This window comes from Anarrhichthys ocellatus, unplaced genomic scaffold, assembly GCF_004355925.1.
Source record: "Anarrhichthys ocellatus isolate YVR2014 unplaced genomic scaffold, GSC_Weel_1.0 scaffold7, whole genome shotgun sequence".
NCBI classification, from domain to species: Eukaryota; Metazoa; Chordata; class Actinopteri; order Perciformes; family Anarhichadidae; genus Anarrhichthys; species Anarrhichthys ocellatus.
This window is the reverse complement of record NW_022280037.1, coordinates 2,127,223-2,151,008: the sequence shown is the minus strand read 5'-3', so window position 1 is coordinate 2,151,008 and position 23,786 is coordinate 2,127,223. Positions and strand designations below refer to the sequence as shown.

Below are 23,786 nucleotides of genomic sequence, written 5' to 3'. Positions count from 1 at the left end.
ACACACACACACACACACACACACACACACACACACACACACACACACACACACACACACACACACACAGGCGATATTCAACCCAGCTTTCAACACCTCCTATCGAAAGCACAGGGAGTCGTCTCTCTTAAAAAAACATGGGGATGAAACCTAACTCTGCTCCTTGCCCTGTGCAGACTGGAGCAGTCTTCCTGCCATTGTGATTGTCGTTATTGCCTTGTCTCAAATGGCAGGCCGGCTAATGTCAGCCATTCTCTGGGGACCCCGGCGTCCCCTCCAGCCCTCTCTGGCTGAGGAGCAATTTATCTGTCAGCATCCACCAGCACTCCTTCGCTACCTAATCCCTCATTTCGCCAGGGGCCACTCAAAGCCACATTGCTCCCAAATCCATCAAGAGGACGGCAGTCAAAGGCACTTGGCTGGCTCAGGGACAAGTGTCTGCACTGAATAACTGCAATCCCCGACTGACAGCAGCAGACAGGAATGAGCCCTGACAAAACAGTGGCACAATTATGGAGTGAGAGTTTTTGTGCTGACCGTCAGACCGTGTGATAGCGAGAAGTGAGAGATGCTGAACAAGTGGGGTGTGTTCATGCATGAACATGTACACACGCACGGCACGATACGTCTAATTGCACAACCAGAGCCAGAAATAGCAATTATAGGCTGCAATAGAATAACACATCCAAAACCACACATCAGTGTTTGGGTTGTAAAAACATCCCTGAGCAACAGCCAGCCACACCGGCTCTGAGCACCTATCACTGGCAGGAGCGTTTATGCTCCACCTTAGGTGTAAACAATAGTCACACGAAAATATTCTCAATATTTGTTATTGACTATCATAATACCAGTGTTTCTTTGTCCTGTCTCTTTGAGCTTCAAGATGTGACTTCACACGGCCGGTCTCACTCTGACTGTCCTCTCTACCGTTTACTCAACCAGTTAAAAAACAGCACAAGCCACTTCCTCATCCCCTGACCCAGGCCTGCCACCAATGTGCGTCAGTAGATCCCACACACACACACACACACCGCCGCAGACGCGCACGCACGCACACACACACACACACACACACACACACACCGCGCGGACGCGCGCGCACGCACGCACACACACACACACACACACACACACACACACACACACACACACATCGCAGCAACCCTGTCTGACTGTCTGGTTGTCTGTTTGCGTTTGTCAGTCTCACAATACATGAGTCATGCTGAGCTGCAGGGATGTATAAATAACTTGATAAGTGCATGAGAAAACCTGAAATTGTCTTGCACTTCAGAGTATGAAGTAAAAAGAACATAATTATATTATGTGCAGGTCAGGGAGGGTCTCATTTCCCCGAAAGGGAGCTTTTAAGACAACTGAAGATGGTTGTTACTTGATCATTTGCGGTTCATTTCCAAACCTCCTTTGCTCGTATACATGCTTATGCCATCATTATGGAGCCTACCCCCCTCTCTATGGCGGCGTAGACCTCTTATTTGGGTGTCTCCTGTGGCCGCCTCTTGCCAAGGGAAGGGGCTGACTGGTGACTCCCTGGAACCACAGCTGTCCCCCTGGGGGCTCACACGCTGAGCTTCGGGTTACAACATGTTTACCTTCTCCCGCAACTTCTGCTTTTTCGTGGACGTAGCGGCATGTGTGGATGCGTGTGTCTGAATGTGAACGTGTCATTAGGTACGGGTGTTGGACTGTTGTGCAACTAGAAACTCTGCAGAAAATCTCCCGAGGGTTTGTGTATATTTTTTGATGTTGCAGCCAATTGAAACATCAGTGTGTCACGAGTGTACAACACTCCCTCGTAGAAAGCAACTCAATGCAGCACACAAACTCAGTGAACAGTGTCACCCTGACCACAATGCAATGTGTTATTTGAGGCCAGGCATCCTCCATGCCACTTGCCTCCACAGCACACTGAGGAAACAGGAGAAAATGGAGAAAGAGAGAGAGAGAGAGCGAGAGAGAGAGAGAGAGAAAGAGAGAGAGAGAGAGAGAGAGAAATAACAGGAAGAGGAGGCAGGAGGGGAGCCTGGGGTTGGAGAGGTGGGGGAAGGGCTGTCCTTGTTCAGCAATGTTTCTGGCTTGAGGGTAGGGAGGGGGGGGGATGCTGGGCTCTAACTTCTGCATGTGCGCAGTCTCTTCAAAACAAACACTGAGCAAACACAATAAAAGAGAGCAAACTTTTGCCCCACCATAAATCTTGGTCAGATCATCAGGGGATCCACATGTACTTAAAAACAACAACCTGTGTGAATGTTGTCGTTAATGTGTGGATGGTTTTAGTCCATGTAAGTTACTGATATAATGAGCCATAATCAGTACAAAATGTTACATTAAGTTTCAGTTGACATGTCCACACTAAACAGATCACATTTAAAGTTGGCAGACTAAGTCCAAAGTTATTGAAACAATAAAGGAAAGTCTCTGCTCCACCTTCTAATTTGTTCATATAAAGTATTTAGCTTCTTAAGTGGCTTATTTGACAAATTTAATTTCCTCCTGCATAAGAAACAAGGTGTGACATGTTTCACTATTTATTTACTACTACTTGTTGGAATGAAAGGACTGTCAGAGTCTGATTTGTATAATGGTGTTTCCTTCTGGCTTTGTTGCATTTCATTTAGTTGCTTCAGTCTCCTATCTAGGTGCTATCCAAATAACAGGCAACGGTTAGTTTGCCTGGTGGCAGTCACAGGTAGCAATCTATTAAACAAATGTGAAAAAAGTCTCACTCTAAAAACACTTCTACTTTAGGATTGTCTGCACGCAACACTTCATGAATGGCACTAAGGGGAGATTCTGTTACTGCTGGGGGATATTAGTGGCCAGTTGCACTTGTTTATTGCCATCAAACTTCAGGCCTGTCTTTGAGTTTGTATAGTCAGCAGGATGCACATTTCCTCCTCACCAGTTGTAGGTGTTGCCGGTGAAACTGGTCTCCTATCAGCTGGAGTTTCTGGCCAATGCATGCCTCCACACTGCGGGCCACAGGTTGTTGCTGCTGCGGTAGCTGCTCCATCCCGTTTTGCTCCCCTTCACTCTCTTGTCGTCTCGCTTCCTGATCCCCAACAAGCTCAAAGTTTGCCGGGAAGTGCAATCGAAAACCTGCGTTGCCTGTTGAGTGTCAAGGCTGAGACTCGTTATTTTGTCAACAACCGCATAAAGATGTAAACACAGCAATGACACCTGACAGGGTGTTTTTTTTTACTGAGGTTATGTCTATGCCAAAGATGCGACAGGTACAAAGCGCAGCCAAGTATTGTTGAACGTGTCTTTGACCAATCAGATCGCTTGGCTTTAACCACAACTTTCCCAGCTGTTTGTTTTTTTTGCAATCAAACACTGTGAGTCATGTTTCACAAGTCACTCACACACACACACACACACGCACGCAACAAACTCACATGACTCAGTTTTTAGGTCAGTCAGTTGTTGTGGAGCTACTTCGGAATGATTACTTGTATATGGCTGCCAATGTAACACTGCTGTCACTGATAATCACTTCTCTGTGCAGTCGCTGCTTACGCAGGTAAGCACTCCTGTCACGTCCTGTCAGTCGCACTGCCAGTCTGGCGCCTTTTGAATAGCAAAGCAGCTGGGTACACTCCATACACACCATAAAAGCCACTGTGATCACGACTATCAGGCGCCAGTGCAGCAAAATTGTTACCCGCTTCTCACAGTGAGTCTCACATTATAGTTTCGTGCTCTAGTTTTATAACACTGGTTATCACGCACAGGGCAATGTTCCCTTTTTTTTTTCTCTCTTTTTGAAACACGGTACGTCATCGGCCTCACCGTAGAAGAGTGGTCTGGGCTCCTGTGCGACTCCACAGGGCAGCATGCCGTTGTTGGGTGCCAGGGCAGGGCCGGGTGTCTGCGTGCCCCGGTCTTCACACTTTATCTCCTTGAATACGGTGCGCCAGCAATTGGGGTCCGGCTCAAACACATCATCCTCCTCATCCTCCATGCGAGGGCGCTATAAGATGAGCGGCCTTAAAAAAGCGACGGGGCAGACAAGAGAGATTACAGCTACAGCTGAGTGAACAACATTTGTATATGAATCAAAGGCATCCCATTCACTAATGATGGGAGTAAGCTTTTCTGCATTTGTCCTAATGAGAATGATCTCAAGACACATTCATCATGCGTTCATTCCTCCTAAGCATTCCTTGTTATTATAGACAACCTGGTGTGTAATGAGTGCCTTCAAATCAATAAAGCCACACTGGACATGGACGAGTAGGGGAAGAGGGAAAGAAAACCCCTATCTGCCTTCACTTGTGGCAAAGAGCTCGGTGCTTATTTAGACAAATGGCTCTGTTCATCTGAGTGATGAAACCACACAATCCACTGCGGTTAGGAGGCTCGGTTGAGCCACATCTACATAACTGGGAGGCGGGCTGACAGAGTTAAATGAGAGGTAGAATCTCTCTTGTCTGTGCTAAGCAGCCCTTTGGACAGGAGCTTGTCTTCTTGAATAACTACCATGATTGCTTGCTTATAGTAATGATATCAGGTACTTTTTATAGCAAACAATTGCAGATATCAGTGCTCAGTGCACGTATATATATATATATATATATATATATATATATATATATATATATATATATAACTGTAATTTACACAATGTGTACATTTGATGACAGGAATAATTTTAAAAAGCATGATTATGAGTATTTAAAGGAACTCTACCGCAGTGTGGCGAGAATCCCAAGGAGCACTTGGGAAATCTCTCCAGTGACAACGATGCTCTGCACTCAACCTTGAATCTCACAGCGGGTCAAAGAGTTATCAAAATACGGGTGAAATTGAAGTTGCCTCAACAGTTAGCCCCCGAGTCACAATGGAGTTGTAATGCAGGGTTAGACTACTACCACACTTCCAAATTAGGGTCCACAGCAAAACGGTAATGACAGTCTTTGAGGAAAATCCTTAACCACTCTCCCTACCCTGGTCTGTCAGCCTGCCAGCCCCCCGGGAAGGAGTTCTCGTTTCTTCACCCAACATAAGCAGATTGGCCCGTCTCTAAGCATGCCCTGGACCTCACGACGTATACTGTGTGCGTTCACGATATACCCTATGTGTAAAACCGCTTCATGCTTTGTTTCGACAAAACACAGGGTAAGAACATGGAAGGCTCGGGGAAAAGAAAAGAAAAACCTCGAGGCTCAACTTTCCATCTTTCTGAGGCGCTCTACTGTCCAGACTGTTTGTGTCAGACAGTGGCTCCCCCTGCTGCAGAGCGAATAACCCGAACAAAAGGACGGGGGGGGGCAGCTCTGTTATTGACAGTTTCCATCCACTGGTATCAGAAGACTCGCACCATTTCTACTCTCTGTAACATTGTGCACAATAATGACGAGTTAGCTCCTCAACCTTTAAAGCGTGCCGGTATCTCGCGACAATAAACGGGAAAAAAAAAAGTAAAGCATAAACATATAAATGATGTCGAAAATTATAATTTTGTTATTCGAAAATACATTTGCAGTGATTTAAAAGAAAGGAAAAAAAAAAAGATTGATACGAATACATTTGCAGTGATGTAAAATAAATTGGAAATTGAAAAGAAATGTCTGGTATACACGTCTAAAGTATGTAATTACATGTTCACACGCGGAACTGATATGCATCTACGGAGAGAACGGCTGTCACTACATGTCTATACACACCGAAACACGACAGAGACACAAACCTGCAGTCTGAAGTCCATTCACCGCTCTGTAAACCGGGAAAGCCGGTATAATTCAAATCTCCGTTGTGTGAACGAATGTCAGAGTAACACCGAAACCTTCTTTCAGTTGGATTCCTTTGACATTTATATACAATAATGTACACCTAAACTGTCGAAACACAACGTCAACAGCGACACGTTGTGTGTTGCTTCTTCCTAAGGACGCGGATGTTCCTTAATGTTGACGCTCGTGCCGACTAGCTGGTGTAACGTGTACACTGCAGGAGAGGACGTTTCGACGTGTTTTGAGGCGCTTACCACGGAGATGGGCTTCGTTGTAAAGGCTGACTTGTACTCGGAGAAGAAAAAAAAAAGGACACCGGTTCAATATCCTGGCATGCAAGCGGGTTTAGTCCGTATCACCTCCACGACGACTTCCATTCTGTGAGGAAAAGTGCGGCGAGCCGATTTCATTTCGCCGACGTCAGCTCCAAACTGACTCCGCCGCCGGGGCGTGGTGCTGAAAGTTGGTAAATAAACCCTCCTTCAAAACGCGAGTGTGGTCTGTTGTCCAACTATATACGTCTTAGCCGAGGAGGAGCATGTCGCGTTAAGGGTGATTTACAACGCTGTAGCCAATCGTGGAGTTTGTTTTTATCCCGCCTTCTCCAGCGCGTATTCAGACACGTGGACGGGAAATTCCCCGTAGCACGAGACCGCTTTCACGCTACTACCGCGTTCATCTGTTCAGTGAAGTGCTTACATGCGCATAGGCAATAAGAAGAAACTGTAAAGGAACACTTAAGGGTCCGATTTCTTCCATCGATCTATCCATCTATATATAAATCTATAAATCCATATCTGACTGTTGCAACTTGATGAATATATTGTAGGTCTGTTAACTGACAAACAGTACCTTTTCCTACTGCATTACCGCATTGCCCAAGTTCCCATTTCATTTCAAATTTCACATTTAACTGTCAGATTTTAAGTTTTTGAATACCCGTAGTATATGTTCTGGTTAAATCAAACTGTTCACTGAGAAACGACTGTGACCTTTTGTTCATTATAAGTGGAAATGACCTCGATCCTATGGAAGTGGCCTACATCTTGATCAGTATAATTAGGCACCTGTAGAAGATGACACATGTGTGTGTAAGTTGTTTGTGTCACAAAAAAATTAACATCTTTTTGCCAAAGATCAGCCATGACACCATAAGTTGGGTCTTAAAACAGTCATCACAAGAGGCTTTATGTTAACCAGCCGATATAACAACAAACATTACAGATATATGAACAATCCTTTATTTTAGGTGATTTCAATCAGTTCATATCTTGACAGTTATCCATGCTGAGCTGATGCAGGTGCTGGTGATCTTCCCCCCTCCCCCCTCAGGGCTATTACTGATCAATAAACCTTCGGACAGCTGTAGCTGACCCTCAGCATTCTCTCACAGAGCATCTCCCTGCCCCCACCTCCCATTCCTCGCTCCCTGTCCCTCAGCTGTGATCATCCCACCACTGGGCTGCGTGAGAAGTCACGGGTCTCTGCCTCCTCTGTCCTGCCTGAATCGGATAGACCTTTAGGTTCAGACTTTGTCCCACCTGCGGCCTCTCCAAAGAGGTGGGGGTTCACTGTGGAAGAGGGGATTGTTTTTTCTCGCTCACTGTGATATTGGAGACTTGATCACTTCCTGCATGAGTGACCACTGTAAACAACAAAAGGCTCAAAGTTGTGGGAGCATTTAGTTGCAGCTTCCTTTTGTGCTCCAGCCAAACAAAGGAGACCCCTCCCTACTTAACAGACTTTCAAGAAAACACAGCTGTAATTACTAAAGAGACAGTCACAGTCCTTGTAACGACAGGTCATTGTCATAGACACAGTACGCAGGTGAAACTGTCCCAGTGCAGAGAGATGTAAGTTGTGAAAAAACATAATCACAAGTCAGATAACCTTTGCGAGGTAATTTTTTACTAAGCGTTTGACTGGTTCATTACTTGAAAAGTCCTGAGATGAAATATTAATGAAAAACCTAAGTGTATAGTATTGATGCCAGTACATATATCTTAAGAAACCAAACCTAAGTCTTTCATTAACATGCATTAGTCTGTGATGTATTAGCATTTGGGAGTAGCTGCAGAAATCATTGAGGCCATAAGGCAGCTCTCAGCGGGCCACATAGACAGGCCTCTATAACATAAATAATAAATATGGAGGAATTCACTGCGGCTCATACCACTCTCCAAGAACATGAATTTTACATCCAGCACATTGTTGACTTAACTAATTGAGCCATGTCTATCAGTATGTGGATTATGGCTTTTGATTATGAAAGACATGTCTCAAAGTCTTTGAAGTGCTCACCCACAGATTACGTTTGTACACTTAACCCAGGCAAAGCTCTCACTGAAATCAGGATACATTGACAGCATACAGTGCCAAACATCTGCCAATTTCTCTTTCTCTAATGCTAAACAATGTTGTCATTGACTTGAGCAACCGTTCATAAATAAGTTCTAATAGATGCCTGAGAACCCTGGGAGAAAAAAGACTGCCATCAGTTTATGTTACACCAGAAAAGCTATTTCTGAAGAGCAATGCATGCACACCCGATCACACTAGCAGGAGAATGCATGCACACACCCGTGCACGCAAGCACGCAAACACACACACATGGCTGCACAATCACATGCCCTACTTCCTCTGTATCCTCAAAAGCCCATTTCTTTCCTCTTGATATCTCGTCCATATGCATGTGCACACGCCCCTCTATCACAAACAGACACTGCCTGTCTCCCACCAAAACATTCTCCGGCATGTGAATCCTGCCTGGAAACTATAAAAAGGAGGGATTAATTTGCTCCAACTGAACATATTCCATGGCAACCGCATCCTGACTGCAAGCCAGTTGGATGAGGCGTATGCGGCACACTGACCCAATGACAGAGATCATACTGGAGCAGTGACCTGAAAACAAAAGGAGGCTGGCTTCTCTGCCCTCTCTGGCACTCCTCATGTCAACTAAAGAAACCCCAAAGACATCACTGAAATCCAGATAGTATTTAAGAGACTTTCCCCCTGAAACAGGACAACATGAGGATCGGGATCAGCAAAGTCTAATCTGAACCAAAGAGTCTGACAGTGTCTGAAGCTGTAAGGTTAAGAATGCAGTTTCCTTTTTCTTTTTCTAACAATGTATATTGTAAATACTAGTACAACCCAGATGAGGAAAAATAGTCCCAATACCAGTTGTTTTATACGTTTTATTATAACTGATTTGTATCTGTCACGGTAGATAACACAACAGTCACATGTGACAGCTAAATAAAGGGAAGACAAATGGTGAAAGTGTGTTTATTTTCTGTCAGCCTACAACGCCGAAAAGTCCTCTCGGATGAAGCCTGATTGAATAATGCAGCAGGCGTGGAGAGGTGGAGTGGGGTAATTTTGTGCTTGAACCCAACCTCTTTGAGAAATTGCGAAGGTGAGGCTAGTTATGAGCGCAATGACACCCGATCTGACCGCCGTAACTGAGAGCGCTGACTCAAACGGCCACCTTTGAAAGGGCTGTCTGGGATTCATACATCCCCGTCTGGCTGTAGACTACTGGCTAAACCTCCCGCTCTCAAAGTGACTCACATACAAAGATCTTTGTTGTTGTGGGGATCATCTCACACTTAACAATACTCATTCTCGAGAGAAATGTAGACTGATGAAGCCAATTGTGTTTGGTGCAAAGATATCCAAATGCTGTGCGTTCAGGATCCCTCAGTGAATGAGGTCATCACATTACGGTGATTACTTAGTGTGAGGACCATCCTGCTCCTTTGTGCTTCCAGTAGTCTAGATGATGACGAAGACACCGTCACTCTGACATTTCCCGTAAAACATAGAGTTGGCAATATTCTGTATTTTTCTTTTTGTCAACAAATCCCATGAAAAGACCAAAACCAACGACGAAAGTGTCTCTGCACTGTTAACACTGAGTGACATGTACTGTAGTTTATTTTGAGTAAATACGACATACGTACAAGAAATACATGCCTGAAGATCGTCCCCAACTAATGTGCTGTTTACTCCTCTTTTAGTAATGTTTGCTGAAATCTACAGTGCCCAGCTGTTTTATGGAAATATTTCACCTTAAAAATAAATAAGTATTTAATATACAAAGTGCATTTTTATAGATGTATGTCTTCAGTAAATGGGCTTGGGGTTGAGTGCCACAGTCAAGGCTGGAAAGTCTTGAATCTTCTTAACAGAGAATATATAGAATATTGCCATCCTTATCCTTTAATGCAGCCGTTTGGTTTAAAATCAATTGTGTAATATAGCTTGTTTTAACTCAATCCGACAAATTATTTTTTGGCATTAAATGTGGGCATGACTGAAATAACAGAGAATTATTTGTTGTAGGTTGGTTGACTAACCTCTGAAGGCGTGTCGGCTGACCCCTGTGATGACGCTAACCCCAGTCACCATGTCAGTGCACCGTTGTCTGTATATCTTAGACATGTGTATGTCATTCCTCCATTAATCTCAGCTCGCTGAGGCTCTCCTGTGTGGGAAAAGAAGAAAACTGAACTATTGTGGTACGTGTAACTGCTCTATATATGCTGACCCTTCGCTGAACCAACCACCATTTGATCTTCACTGCAGGCATTGTAGCATAGCCCTGCATGGTACATTGTAGTTTGTATTACAGCGGAGACACATTGAAGTCCAGCAATCCGCAGACTGCAGGTTATACTTTCATGTCAAGCGAGAAGAATCAATTGAAAGGCCTGTCTTCAACTTTCTCCAATATTTTGTCCGCCGGCTACTCGTAAGCAGGAGTGTTCTCGAAAACTCTGGGCTTCACTTAATGAGACTGACTGCTGTGTCAAGCTGTTCTGCTCACTCTTTGGAGAATACGAGGGTGTATGTGTGGCAGCAGCAGTAACACTCGCACACGAACGTGCACACAGAGGATAAGATTGGATAACTGTGTGGGAGAGCTGACCAGTTATCCAGCCTCCACAGAAGCACCCTGTTTAATCTGCTCCACACATTAAAGCCACGGAACCTCAAAGCAGGCATGTCCTACCAGCTGTGGACATGTACTCCGTCTCTCTCTCTGAAGTGAGGCAGCACAGTGGTGTCCACAGCCGTGCTGCAGAGAAGCATAGGATGGAGACTTGGAGACTGCTCATCATGAATGAGTCAATCTCACACCAGGGTTATGACAATCCAAAGATCCCTCAAAAACCAAACACAGCCCTTCAAGTGTGCACAAAGGGCTTTTCTCCAGCATTAAAGGCGTCACACTGGTCCTTCAACGCTTTGAAATGCTGATATTGTTTTCGACAGGAGTTTCGTCATGCTTTCAACATGAAATCCCCAGAGGTAATAATAAAAAGACATCAAATAAATGTCACAAAAGGCTTAATATTTAATCATTGTTTATCATTAAACAATTTAAATAAAGCGCGTTCTGGCTTTTTAGAACAGTACAGACCACCACAGCTGTATCAGGATTTATTTATCTGCAAGTTAATTAACTGTGGATGGCTCAAAGGCGGCCTGCTGCTGCGTGGAGGTCCAGCTTAGAGGCCTGCAAGCAGTGTGTGGAAAAAAAAACCATTAATGGCATCTATCATCAGCTACTAATTATGCTGCCTGTGGGCCCCGACTGGATCCGGTTTCAGCTTTGGGCTCCAGCCACCAAACACTTAGCATTCATATTTAATCACACCTCATTATCCACCAACAATGTAGGAAGGAGACATAGACCTTACCTGATATGCCAGACAGACACGGTCAACATACAGACAGAATAGAAAATGTCACACGTACACAAACGGCCACCTGCAAATACAGATCGCGGCGATACATAAGCCCCCCCCCCCTCTTCAATGGGCGTTTGGAAATAGGTCTCCGCTCTTGAAGTGACTCAACCTCTTTGATGAGAGGGAGCACCCCAATTCTTTGCTTTCATGTGAGATCCTTTTCTTTTCAGCGTTTTCTGGTTCAAAGAGGAGCAAAAGCAAACAGAGGCTAATCCTTTATCCTCACAACAACTGCTGGCGTGTTGCTGGGTTATCAGCTTAGAGTCATCATGATGTCACACTCCTCAGGTGCAAGTAGTCTGATGTTGGACATCAAATATGACTTTGGTCTGCCCAGGACACCTGCCCTTGTTATTGCCATGCAGGTGAAACGGTATACACCGAGTCATGCTCTTCACTTATCGTGCAACGTAGGCAGTTTCACGATAAGCAATCAGTGTCATGTTTTTCTTGTGATTTGGCTGCCTGTGTGTGTGTGTGTGTGTGTGTGTTTTCACTTGTCTGTCAAGTGTTCTTTATTTGATTGTATTTGCACGAGTAAAATGTCCATCAGTGTGAGTTAGCAGCAAGACTTGATGTGCTTCGGCAAGTCCTTTCAGGAGCTGGTCTGTGCAATTTGTACTTAACACTGGTGCGGATAATTATCCAGCCCTTGTTCGTGCAGTTCTAGGACTCTAGCCAGCTGAAACCGGAGATGCTCCTGAAAGATGCAGGAGCTATTAAACAAACAACACTGCAATATCTTGTTTCTTTGAGCTGTGAATCAACACATGGATCTAATACCCTGTGACTGATTTCTCCCTGTATGATTTTATGATTCTGGGAGTGAAAATGAAGCACTGATTATCCTAAACCCATACAAAGAGTGGGCCATTATGGACTCAGCATTGAAACAATAGACAGGATATGAAGATTGAAACTATAAAGTGACAACTGCAATTCACAGATTCCTATATTAGTACTTGGTGTTATTTTAGGTATTTAATGACATGTCTTTCGTGAATATTTTTGAAAAAATAGACATGTTTTTCACTAACATCTGTGGCTTTTGTATGTCAGTTACATGTCCCCGGAGACATGTCATGTTTCTTTTTTATTTATTTATTTATTTTTTTTTGTACAACATGTCAAATACCTGATAAAACTTTAATAAACCCCCAAACTACAATGTAGACAGTCTATATATATATATATATATATATATATATATATATATATATTATTTAAAAAAAAAAACATTTACACTGGGTGAAGCCAAATATTCTCAAACTATGTGATCAATGCACACTACAAGACAAAACGAAAATAAATGGTTTCCCCTCCTCCTCACATTGTATCACATTGGCCGAGAGACCACAGAGAACGTGGACACTCCACAGTTTCATGCAATCCTTAGGCCTCACTATTCTTGGTTCAGAGCCTACTCGAGGTTGTAGAAGAGTAAACAAAACATTTAAGAGTCATTTGACCCCATGTGATGACAAGTAATCGTTGTGTGACCTCAGACACTGCCGTCTCTCATTTCTCATCACAGACAGGAGGCCAAGAGAGAAAGTCATCAACAGGCATGTACACTTACCCCCCTCAAACTCCCCAAAGGATGCTCAAAGGAACGTATGAATACATTGAAGTACAGGACTATGACAAAAACAGACATTAGGCACTCATCGAGATAGAGTCCTCTTTCATCTGATCCAAGTTTTGTTTTTATCCATTTCTACCATTTTCTAATAATATTTAAAAAAAATCAAACTGAACTTCTCGATGAAAAGCATGTAACGGAATATGCTGAAGGTGTCACAAGCTATAGCCCTGAATTATTTATTCAAGTAAAGCAGCCTGATAGAAAATCAATCATTCAATCCCGATCAGATACACAGTCTGCTGAAATATTAGCTGTGGGGAAACATCGTATATCAGCCTATGAATGCTCCTTAATGTATATTCCATTAAAAATTTACACTCTGGTCGGAGAGTGTGTCAAGAATGTGCATGTATGTATGTGTGTGTGTGTGTGTGTGTGTGCGGAGAAGACGGTGTGTGTTCGAGTGGGGTGGGGTCACTCCGTCCACCGTCTCGTTTCGGTCTGGAGGAGTGGCGGCTCGTCATCGGGGCAGCCAGTAGACGGGAGGGGGTCACATGGGTCTAGTGACCTCCAGGCAGCGTTACGCGAACCCCCTCACGGACCGCGATGAAGTCAGATTGCCTAATCCTCGGAAAACAAAAGTGCTGTCAGTCAGGCTGGACAAGTCGTCAGCAACAGCAGCACCAGCCTGGGATAATTTCACCATGCAATCCGGGGCCCTCGGCATGCAAGCAGTCGCCCACTTATGGGATATTGATGATGGAAAGACCCCTGGCTTTTACACTACTACTGCTAATGGTCTCTAAGTGTTCACTAGTGAAAATGTATTTTCTGTTCGGTTAAATAGGATATGGTCATTATGACTACGCTCTGTGTTTTATTGTGAGTGCTTTTGCCAATTGGTCTCCGAGTGTCGAATAACAATCGATGCCTGGCCTTTAAAGCTGCGTATGGGACTTACATGTATGAAATGTATTTAGATGGGGGAGTGTCTGGTAGAATAAACAAAGGAGTCCCATGTTTGCCAATATGGACGGATTATATAAATCTCCTGAAATTATAATCCAACTCATGTGTAGTGGGGCGGTGCCTGTCATTTTCTCAACACCCTTGAACACTTTTCCCCATCGCTCACGTGAGACTAATGCTCCTTTTGTTTTGTGCTTATTGTTTGGGTAGGTTGTTGTTGGTATGATAACAAGACAATCCCAGTGCATCCCATTAAAAATGTGAATAATCTCATTCTTTTCTGTTAACAAGAGAAATATTTGATTCATCACAACCTGCAGTAATATACACTGTTTACATACTGTCTACAGCTGTTTGTTACTTTGATGATAAGCATCTCCAGTGAGCCATAATGCGCATTATGAATGACATCATCATCCGCTGTAATGTTCAGCCAGAACAAGGAGAGCAAACAATTTATTTTGGTGGAACAACCCTTTCAGATCCACTTCAGATGATGTCATTCCAACAGCTTTGTTATTCTCTGTGAATATTTAACCCAGATAAGCGAGCGCTCAGATAGGATGAGCCATCGAAGAAGTGGAGGGATGCAAAGAGATGTGATATAGCGAGAGTGAGCTGGACCGGCGCTTGACGACATGCCAGGAGTATGAGGTGACCGGGTGTTGACTGCCCCACGAGGAATCCCTTTGATGGTGCTCCTATCTGCCCAGCGATCAATACATAGTACCGTGCTGATAAAAGAACACGGCTCACATCAAAGCGTGCGTCGGCCACGATGAGGGGGATAAGTAATAAGATGTCAATTATTAATGGAGGGGAAGGGTCCCCTTTCAAGTGGGAGAGAATTTAGATAATGAAAATCAAACAAAATCCATTTTCTTTATAAATAACATCCTCAAGGTATTTAAATGCTTTAAAATTCTCACCTTATCCATGTATAACTGAAGCTTTTGTTGCATGCAGTGGATGCTGCTTAAAATGAAATCCAGATTGTTTTGAAAATATGCATTGTTGCATCAACAACAGATGTAACATTCATGTAACCTTCAGACAACACTGTTCCACAGATGTGAGTTTAGCCCTGTACCCTTCACCTCCACATAACCCCGCATATGTCCCCGCAAACTATGGCTGCACAGATCCATATTCCCATGCACCTGAACTCTCCACACCTCTCTGTGGCTCTCGATCAATATTTCCCCCCTAGAGTGGCTTTGTTCTTTATTGTTTTGATTCAGGTGGCCAAAAAAGTTTTTTTATTTTTGTTATTTTTTTTGGATCGGTTTGAAATTCATGTCTTTTGATTCAGCTTGTCAGAGGCTATGATTTATTGATCGGAAGGCCCGTGATAATCAGAGAAAAACAGAGAGTGGCACTACACTAAGGACCTCTCCACTGTTATTAGACAATGTAAAGCCTTGTGTTATAACCCCCAATGTGGCTGGAATGTTAAATATTCATGGCAGAAGACTCCAACATATGGATTAACATACATATTTTATGTTGGCAGCCCCATATGGCAAAGAAATGTACTGTATAGCGCCGATAGGCTTTGCAATAAAAACATATTTCCTCTCTTTCTTTTTGCCCTTTTCACTTTGCCTACAGGCAACTCCTCTCTGCTGAAGAAAAAAAAAAGAAAAAGAAGCATAATCACTAATGAACCTCTGTGTGAGTGTTTCAGGGTCGTTCTTTCCAGTGAAGTTCACAGGAAAGCAGTTTTTATTGATTGCTCAGACCAGACAAATGTGCTGTGAAGTGTTCTCTCGACTGGCGCAGTAGGTAGGGGGTACGAGGATTGAGGTGGGAGTCGAGAGCGAGCTCGATGGTGGGTCATGTTTGTTTGTTTCCATCCAACCGGTCAGGGAAATTAGTCTGTAAATGCACTGCTGTTTTACTTTGCTTTGTTTATTCGCTGAAGATTGCTCACCGAACACCTCGACATTTTGAATATTCATTTTAGTTTCCTCAAGAGATTGACTCTACGATCAACATAATGCCGAGCTACAGTAAATATAGATCTGTGAATACATTATTATTCATAAAGCAAACAATCTTTGAGTGCCAGAGCATATATGCTTAGTTTACTTTTATCGTATCAATTGGTTTTATTGTTTCATCTATTGTACTGTTTTAACTCCTACCTTAGTTTGTCTTGCTTTGTTGGGCCTGACTGTTGAGCTTTCGGTTGTTGTTAATGTTGCCTTGCTTTTGCTCCTTTGTCTGTCAAAGCGCTTTGTAAACTCTGTTTTTAAAGGTGCTATATAAATAATGTTATTATTATTATATGAAACTAAAAGCAAAGTAAGTCCCAGAGGCCTAAAGAAGCAGCACAATACATTTAAGTTCATATTAATTTGTACAACAATCGTAAATGTTTACAACTGTAAAGCAATGGCGGTTGGGGGTGAGTAGGGGTGCAGGGGTATCTCCCTCCAGCCCTCCCTGGTTGCCTAATCTGCTCACTTTGACATGCTAATATGCTGACTCTGGGATTCTCCAGCACTCAGCAGGGAGCTCCTGGCCACCTGCAACTGAGGACAGCCCAGGAATGATCCCATCGCCTTTAACAAAAGGATCTCTCAAAGCTATTCCCCCCCCCCGACACACACACACACCAGGCCAGGGACCAGGGAAAGCCCCTTTACAGTGATCCCAGGGGGGGGTAAACGATTCCTTCCCATCATCGCCTCCATTAAATTCGCATACTGGAAACACTGGGACATTTTGACAAGATTTAACTTGTACAGCAGCAACTCAACATAGAAGCTGTTTACAAAGAAAAGTGGTGTTTACCAGTGTTGAGGCTTATAAAAGCAATGTTTACCTGCATTTAACAAGAAAGGTCTTGGTAGGAAAGTCATATTTTTTATATCTAGCATTAGCATTGAACGTTTAAGACAATCATTTTACCAGTGTGTATGGACAAAAGAGAAAGAGAAAAGTGCAACATCAGTTCTAGACTATGTAAATGCACAGACCCACTGTAATTAGTCCGAAATATTATTATTATTACATTTCTTGTCCTTTGGAAAAGTATCATTTATTTCTCTCTGCTTCCATTCAACTCTTCATAATTATGTTATAGAGGCTTGTGTCTACCCACCCGACTGACCCGTTCACTCACCTACTAAGCCATCACTATTTGCAGATTCCATCATTTATAGCTACCTCTTTCATTTCACATTGCAAGATTTAAATACTGTAAGCTCAATATATAATGTTGAAGTGATTCATTACATTACATTACAGTCATTTAGCAGACGCTTTTATCCAAAGCGACTTACAAAAAGTGTATTCAACATAGGTATGTTGAATACATAATGTTGAACTGGTCACCAGAAGTCAAAAGTGCATCTCCCTTTTTAAACAAGCATCTAAGAGCATAAACCAGAGCCAAAGTACAGAAACAAACTAATACGAATACAATAAGTGCTAAGTGGAAGGCTCAGGGTAGTACTTCTTGAAGAGGTGAGTTTTCAGCCTGCGCCGAAAGATTGGCAGCGACTCTGCTGTCCTGACGTCAGTGGGGAGTTCATTCCACCACTGTGGGGCCAGGACAGAAAACAGCCGTGACTGGGTCGATCGGCCGGAGGAACCAGTCGCCCCGAGGCAGCAGAGCGAAGTGGTCGGGCGGGGGTGTAGGGCTTGACCATGTTCCTTTCACTGCCCTGTAGGCTAGCACCAGAGTCTTAAACTGGATGTTAGCTCTTACAGGGAGCCAGTGTAGAGAACTCAATAGATTCAATATTATTGCTATCATCAGAACGGTCTGGAAGAAACGGCCCATGTGAAAAACCACAAAGCACCTTTAATTTATACGTTTTGTAGGGAAGCACCGCACCACAAAGAATAATTTCATTCATTGCCTTAATGTATCCCGTCTGCCACACATACAGTATGTAACTCTACCACTGTGTGATGAAATCGCAGCTTAATAATGAAAGTGGATCTGTGGGCGTTTTTCCACAGTGAGATCAATCCTTTATTTATTTGCCCCTCTGATAACCGAGAGGTAATATTTTAGAGACAGAATGATGGGATGCGGTCAAGTGTTCTCAAAGAAATTGATAACTGCGGTGAAAATTTGGAGAACAGAATGTGTTAGTGTTTGCAGTCAAGAGGACATTTTCACAAAAAGCTGAAACTTCAGGAAACAAAAACTTAACCTTACGTGACCCTTCTTAATATCAAAACAAACTGTCCTCCAATGTTAGTCTTTCTCATCTCCCCAGCAATCTCAGCAGACCTCCCAATGACCCATCATCATCTGCGCTTCCACATTGCTTTCCTTTTATTCCCCGCTTTTTCACACTCCTCTGAGACTCATCTCCTAGTTCACACCTCTATTGTTACATGGCTCCAAGGTTTACAATCCTGATCCCCCTGGCTCCCTACCAGGCCCTTTACACCTCAGTGTTGCCTCCACAACTGAAATAAGATTAGCTGACCATCGCCTCCCCTCCTCCCTCCACTTCAGCCCTCACTTCTTCTCACTCTTCACCTTGCTCCAGTGTGGCCAGCCTTACCCCCCCCCCCTCTCTGTGTACAGCTTAAGGTCGAGGATAAGGTTCCTGTACTTGGGGTCGCTGACCGGCAAAAATAAGTAAGTTGGGTCATGGGACGTAGCGAGACACCCCTTGTCTGGGTGCAGACGCTGATGTCATCATGGCGTGGTGCCTCAGGGACGAGCTGCAGACTGGTGATGTCATAGTATTCCTGAAAATCTGGTGGGTGGTTGATGGACGAGATGGGTGGATGAATGTGTTCAAAATTAAACAGATCATGGCAAAGTCAGTGTGGCAAGATAGTGTCACCATACTGTGTTTTATTCTTGTTGATGCAATGGGACAGAATCTGGATGGAATTAGTGAGAAATGACACTGACCAGCGATTGTGAATCTTTTCTATTTTTTCCGCCTTAGTGTCATAACCGGTACTGCAGCCAAAAGCAGTAAAGATCTTAAATCACAAAACTGCCTCCCCTGGCCAAGGTGACCGTGAGCGAGCTGTAATTCAAGGATGGTGACGCATGCCTTTCAGTCAACCACAAAGACGTTCCGCCTCAGACAGTTACAGTGTTCGTGTCTGTCCATGTTTTTGTTTGTTTGCTTAGTGGAGGGTTGGGGAAGGCACATCACCAGCTAGTATAGGGTGCCGCCTGTGACCTTGTAAAAGAGAAGTGATGAAAAATTCATGTGAGAAATTCGACCGCTTGTTTTTTTTCTTTTGCTATTCAGAATCCCCACAGTTCATAAATTATGTTTACTCCATATTTACCAAAGAGCGAGCCAAGCTGCATTTTAGCCGCATGTTGATCAGGTTTTACATTGAGGCTGTAAAGCAATCAGTGAGCTCAACACTCCACCACATCAGTCAAGGTTGAGCAGGGTGACACGGAGTCTATGAGGTGAACAAAGAGTCACACACACTGGCACTCTACTGAACATTTGACTAATACAACGAACGTCCATTTAGTGTTGATGTTAGTGGTCCCTGTGGACAAAAGTGTTTCAAAGTGAGCACCCGAGTTCATAAAACCTCATATTTTACTGCAACAGGGTCTGACAATCTGCTCGGCACAGTCCTGGTTTCTGGTTCTCCCGTGCCTTCCTTTTCTCCAGCGGGCCCAGCAATATAGCCCGAGCCAGGTCCAAGGAGGCAGCAACGCCTGCGGGCTGGTCAGAGTCTCCTCGGTGTCCCAACTGAAGGAATTTCATGGTAAACCTGCATGATTTCCTCTGTTTTTACTCGCTTAATCCAACGTAGTGGCATCAATGACAAGCATTAAGAATAACTATGCAGAAATATCCAATGTTCTCGCTGATGGTCTGGTTTATTTATGCATGTCATATAGATTTATCAGTATTAAACTGAGATAGTTTCATAACCAGTTCAAAGTTCCTCACGGTAACTCAAAAGATACCACATAAATGAAAAGCTTTGATGTGTGGTTAATGTAAACGCCTGTGAGTGTGTGTTTTCTACCAAAGGAGAAAGTGTTGAACCCCTCTGTCCCCCCATGTCTCTGGCTGACTGAGTAGTTTAGAAATAGCTGTGTAATGTGAGGGGCAGCTGTGATTTTGTGTGTGTGTGTGTGTGTGTGTATATACAGGCTCAAACATGCAAAGACAGCAAAAACAGGTGCCTTGAACACACACACACAACCTCTGATATCCCACATTCCAGCACAAGGTTGAGCCCGCTCCTCCTTTTCCTCACACCCTTTATCTGAAACTCTTAAGACCTCCAAACACTTTGATTGCGATATCCATTTACACTAACAGGCCGATAGTGAAACATTAGTGGGAGGTAACTCTCTGTCAGACACTTATGGATTGTGCTGTATAGAGGATGAGGTCACCAAGCAAATACATCGCTGCTCTGCCTCACTGTCACTTTTCTGATTGGAACGGCAGGCGGGGTCATATCTCTCCTAAATAAAGATCTTAATCTCCTCAACAGGACTGGTGCCGACAATGTTTTATACCCAGCGGACATAAATATTGACACACGTATCCAGATGTATATGGGAGAATGTGTAACAAGAGGCTTGGCCGTCTTTCGTAGATGTCAGGTGATCTGCTTGCCTTGCGATGACAAGTTCGCTCACAGGTCAAGGGATGCAGCTGCATGTGAGGGTTGGGTGCTCAGGGGTGTGGATTTGGTACATTGTGTTGGAGCATTGGAGCTCCGGCATCATTACCAGTTGTCTGCCTGGTAAGCTTGACAGCTATTCCCCCAACCGGTATGATGAAATCACAGGCAGCTGTCGTGTGGCATGGCCAGACAGGCAGCCAAATTCACCAGGGAAGTGCCAAAATGGAGGCCGACCACATAGCTCCTCCACAGTCCTCTGCATCGCGTGGTGGGACAAACAGAGCTAAGGCATGAGGGCGAAGGCTCCATTAGGGGCCATCAATTATTTATCTGCCATACGGCACCGAGCCCTTGGCTCTATCCTCACAGCATTGGGCAACTAACCACCAAGAAGACGGCTCCTGAAAACAACATCAACACAGTGAAGAGCCTGCAGTTTAGAGCTAAGAAACCGTTTTAATTATCTTTGACCTCACACAAGGAAGCACTCATTTATTTATTAACGAGTACTAGCAGAGCTAAGAGCAATACACAGATCCCTTAGTACACCGAGCATCCCTAACTTAATGGCTCTTTAATTTGCACAGTGCTTTCACATGACTGTTAAATGGAGAAGTTTGCTTCTCACCTGCCCGACATTAAGCAGTGTTAACACTGCAATGCACAAACATTAATGAAGATAACAATGACATCACCAGACTGACCACATGGTTCAATACGACGAGTTAACTCCAAACTGTCAATAAAAACTCCATCAATGAATCCAAGCAGGCTCATCCAGACTGCGATCGGGTCTTAAATGTGTTTAGTGCTGCTGGTGCGGCGGTAATTGCCTTAGCAGGCTAGCAGGCTGGCTGTAATGACATTATCAACCTGTTAACAACCACAGAGGAGCTCGAGTTGTTCCTCTAAAGGCTCTGTCATCTGTCAATCTATGGTCAGCTGCAGTGTTGTTTGTCTTCAGTGCTGCTTGTTCGGGTCTCTCATGTTTTGAGCCAGCGACAAAAACAAAAAGGCTTGTAATGTTTAATACTGTGTTAAATGGTGTCAAGAAACATATCTGGAGTGAAGGGCATCATTTATCTGCCACGCGATCTCTGATCTGTAATCGTTTTTTTTCTCCCCTCTCTGATGGAGCACTTGTAGCATTGATAGGCATTTCTTGGCCAGCAAATGGGCATTAGAACGTTTGATGTTTCCATGTGAAATAATGTGAAGATCAATTTGTCCTGAATTAAAATGAAAATTCATGAAATGATTGGCTATGGTCTGTACTAGACAATCAGACCTCATTCAGTGTGACTTACACTTCCCGAGATTATGATCGTCTCTGATATCCAGAACTTACAAATATTTGACACTGAAATTCCAGTTCATTTAAGGAGCTCATTTGTCTTCTTTGTTGGTTTTCAGAGAAAAGACATATTGGGGGAGGAGCAGCAGACCTGATGAAGGCAAGGACATCAAGGTGACTAGAGGTCAAAATAAAGTTCACTAACTAAGACCCCGTTAATAACGATACGGGTTTCAAATGGTTTATTGCATGTTGAAGTGAGAGGGATAGACTTCGGGAGCGAAAAGGTGGTTGCGGGAAGAAGGGATGGGGGTCGTGGGATGAAGGAAAGGTAATCGTATTGTATGTCGAAAAAAGTCATAAAATTTCATAACATTTCGATAAAAGCTAGACTATAATATGTCGAAAATATGTCAATAAATACATCAAAAAGTCAGGAAAAGGACCCAGTATAGTATATTGATAACAGTCACAAAAAGTCAAGCTATAGTATGTTGAAAAAAGTCACAAAATTCAAAGTAGGGAATATCGCAAAAAGTCATAGTATAATATGTTCAAAAAGATTGTTGTACAGGTTGTCAAAAAAGTCTTATATGTCATAAAAAGTAAGTGTATAGTGTTTTGAAGAAAGTATGTCGTAAAAGTCATAGTAAAGTATATTGAATAGTCATAAAAACTTCAAAAGTATAGTATGAAAAAGTAAACGATAAAAAAGCCATATAGTATGTGGAAAAAAAGTCCTCTCATGGTATGTTGAAAAAAACAATTAAAACGTTATAGCATAGAATGTCGAAAAAAGTAATGGCATACTATGTCAAAACTAGCCAAAGTTATTATTATGTCAAAAAAAGGGAAATTAAAGTAGGTCAAAAAATCGTATCGTATGTCAAAGAAAGTGATTTTAAAAAGTCAAAGTATAGTATGTAAATAAAAGTCATAGTCAAAAGTATGTTGAAAAAAGTCATAAAAAAGTAATTGTATGAGGGAAAGGTCTGGAAAAAGTTATAGTACAGTATGTTGAAAAAATACATAAAAAGTCATACTAAAATATGTACAGTATGTTGAAAAAGTCATAAAAAAGTCATAGTGTAGTGTGTGAACAAAATAATAATCAATAAGTCATAGTATAGTATGATGAGAAAAGTCATAGTAGAGTATGTCGAAAAAAGTCATAAAAAGTAACATTATACTATGTCGAAAAAGGTCAATAAAATGTTATAGTCGATGAAGTCAGAAAAATAGCATGTCAAAAAAGTGATAAAAAGTGAAAGTTGACATATAGTATAGTGTGTTGAAAATAGTTATGCAAAAGTCATAGTCATGAAAAGTCATAATATATTATGTTGAAGAAAAGTCATTGTATAGGATGTAGAAAGTATTTTTTTTTGAGTGATACAAACAACAATTTGCGCGGCCTAACACACATGCTGGTGCCATTAATTTGCACTCAGTCATCATAACTTTGAGTTCCACTGTTGCAGTAGTTGTTATAAAAGTTGTTTCTGAACTAGCTATAGTTGTAGTAGAAGTAGTAGGCACACACGTATGTGAAAAGGATGTACATTCTGATGTTGTCCTCTTCTTCTCTCCAGGTGCAGATTTCTACGACCAAAACTGAGGATGACAGAATCATCCATGTGAATTATTTCAGCCCTTGGATTGGTTGTTTCTTGCAGCAATGCTCTCTGGGACTTGTAGTTGACACTTCCATTTATTTATTTAACATTTTAAAGCAAAAATGTTTGATCTTTTGGACTGCGGAATTAATTCTGGGAGTATTTTTTGTTCATCCAAGTGTTGAAATTCATCTGAAGTCA

General features: G+C 42.9%; 1 protein-coding gene across 2 annotated transcripts in view; it reads right to left on the bottom strand.

Moving 5' to 3' along the window:
* bmf1 (BCL2 modifying factor 1) overlaps positions 1-6,297 on the bottom strand; it is a 12,989-nt gene extending 6,692 nt beyond the window's left edge. The window contains exons 1-3 of one of the 2 annotated variants that reach the window (XM_031847836.1): positions 6,011-6,297; positions 3,814-4,010; positions 2,924-3,129 (exon numbers count right to left, since the gene is read on the bottom strand). In XM_031847836.1, the coding sequence (XP_031703696.1) occupies positions 2,924-3,129; positions 3,814-3,985 (378 nt within the window). In that variant the 5' untranslated portion in view covers positions 3,986-4,010; positions 6,011-6,297. Of the gene's footprint in view, positions 1-2,923; positions 3,130-3,813; positions 4,571-6,010 lie in introns of those variants that run through there. The other variant, XM_031847837.1, reaches the window with a different exon arrangement.
* Positions 6,298-23,786: the final 17,489 nt, after the last annotated feature.